This window comes from Belonocnema kinseyi, unplaced genomic scaffold (assembly GCF_010883055.1).
Source record: "Belonocnema kinseyi isolate 2016_QV_RU_SX_M_011 unplaced genomic scaffold, B_treatae_v1 SchBZDm_1626;HRSCAF=1794, whole genome shotgun sequence".
NCBI classification, from domain to species: domain Eukaryota; kingdom Metazoa; phylum Arthropoda; class Insecta; order Hymenoptera; family Cynipidae; genus Belonocnema; species Belonocnema kinseyi.
In genome coordinates this window covers 1-1,765 of record NW_022873642.1, presented here as the reverse complement: position 1 = coordinate 1,765, position 1,765 = coordinate 1, and the positions used below count along the sequence as shown (strand labels likewise).

At 31.2% G+C, this 1,765-nt stretch overlaps 1 protein-coding gene across 1 annotated transcript; it reads left to right on the top strand.

Moving 5' to 3' along the window:
- Positions 1–1,350: 1,350 nt before the first annotated feature.
- Positions 1,351–1,755, top strand: LOC117182514 (the record flags this gene model as incomplete). The annotated part of the gene is made up of 2 exons (XM_033375609.1): positions 1,351–1,410; positions 1,470–1,755. Coding segments are annotated over exons 1-2 (317 nt in total), but the record flags the coding sequence as incomplete, so codon positions are not given.
- Between the last annotated feature and the right edge of the window lie 10 nt (positions 1,756–1,765).

Sequence of the window (1,765 nt, the reverse complement as noted above, 5' to 3'; positions counted from 1 at the left end):
TATGTTATCGCGCTTCTTGTCAAAATTAGTCGGCCGGTGCAGAGATTATTGTTAGAGTTCCACTGGTAAACACTGGATTTTTAGTCGATTGTGAATATTTAATTGTACTTCATTCACTGCATATTTATTGCATTCATTTCACTAATTAAACAAGTTACGAACTCTTGATAGTTTTACAAACGCAGTGTGGACGAAAAAAATACAATTTAATGAGGAGCAAATAAAAATACTTTTCAGATTATTTCAATTGGCTAAGGTACAATATTTAATTATAGTCAACTAATGTTTAATGAATCGTAATAAGTATACCCTTTGTAAAATTATTTCAACTAATGAAATAAGAAAACATGTTCTCTTGTTAAAATATTATTTTACGCATTTCAGTACTATAATACTTTTGGATTGACTGATAAGCACCCTACAATAACAATGAGAATTAATCCAGTAAATGTTATTAACCTTCTATTGGCAACATTTCAAACTATGGACATAAAAAATACCCCTATCAATAATGCAGAACTTGAGTTAACAGAAAATATTGAAAAAATTATTTTAAATGCTATAGACAATTTTAATGGAATGGAAGTTTTAGAAGACAAGACGCTTGAATTTGAAGAAGAGTTTAAAAATTGCGAAGCAATGGCCATTGAAGATGATATATGGTACAAACCAACGGATGATGATAGGTGTGTTGCAGATAATGAAGAAATGAGTTATGAATACAAAAAGAATGCCAGAAGTATAAAAAAGTGTCGTCTGAACGTCAATTACGTCGTTGGGCAAGTCAGATTAATAAAGGTGGTACTTATAAAGAAAAACTAGCTGCAATTTCTGAATTCGTACTGAAAAATTTCAAAGAATCTATTAAAGTAAGTAATATTATTCATGACACCGATCTCCAAAAATGGGCATTGCAAGCCAAAAAGAATATCGATTTTCATGATATACGTTTTAAAGCCTCAAATTCTTGGTTGTATAAATTTAAAAATCAGCACAGAATAGTGGACAGAAAAATAAATAAATTTATTACAAAAAAAACTCTACGTGATGAGTCAAAATTGAAAGATGAGGCGGAAAAGTTTGTGCTTGAAACACGAAATTATATCGATGAATATGGAGCGGAAAATGTTTATAACTCGGATCAAAGTGGTTTCGAGTTGGAAATTCATTCAAAACGGACACTAGCAGAGGAGGGAACAAAACAAGTAGAGTGTATTGTTCAATCTACTTCTGCAATAACCCACAGTTACACAATCCAACCAACGATAAATGCTGAAGGAAAATTACTTTCACCCTTTTTTTTAGTTATGAAAGAAACATCAAATGAATTCGGCCCAACAGTGGAAAAAAATTTATTTAGGCCAAACAATGTTTATGTTATGGCATCTAAATCTGGTAAATTAACTAAAGGTATGTAGATTTTAAAAATATTAATTTTTCCAATATTCACAGCACACTTCAATTTTCAGAACATTTTAAAACATGGTTGAAAGAAGTTTTCTATCCTAATGTTGGCAGTAGAAGTGTATTACTGCTTGATTCATGGAGCGGACATTGTCCAGAAGCTGTTCAAGAGGCTGCTTCGAAAGATAAAGAGATTCATTTATTAAAGATACCTAGAGGAACGACGGGAAAAATTCAACCTTTGGACATATTCGGCTTTAGAATATGGAAAAATTTTGTGAGACATTTTTCCGACAGTGTTATACTATTAAATGGCGACCTAAATTTACATATGAGAAACAATGTCATCAAGTTACATTCG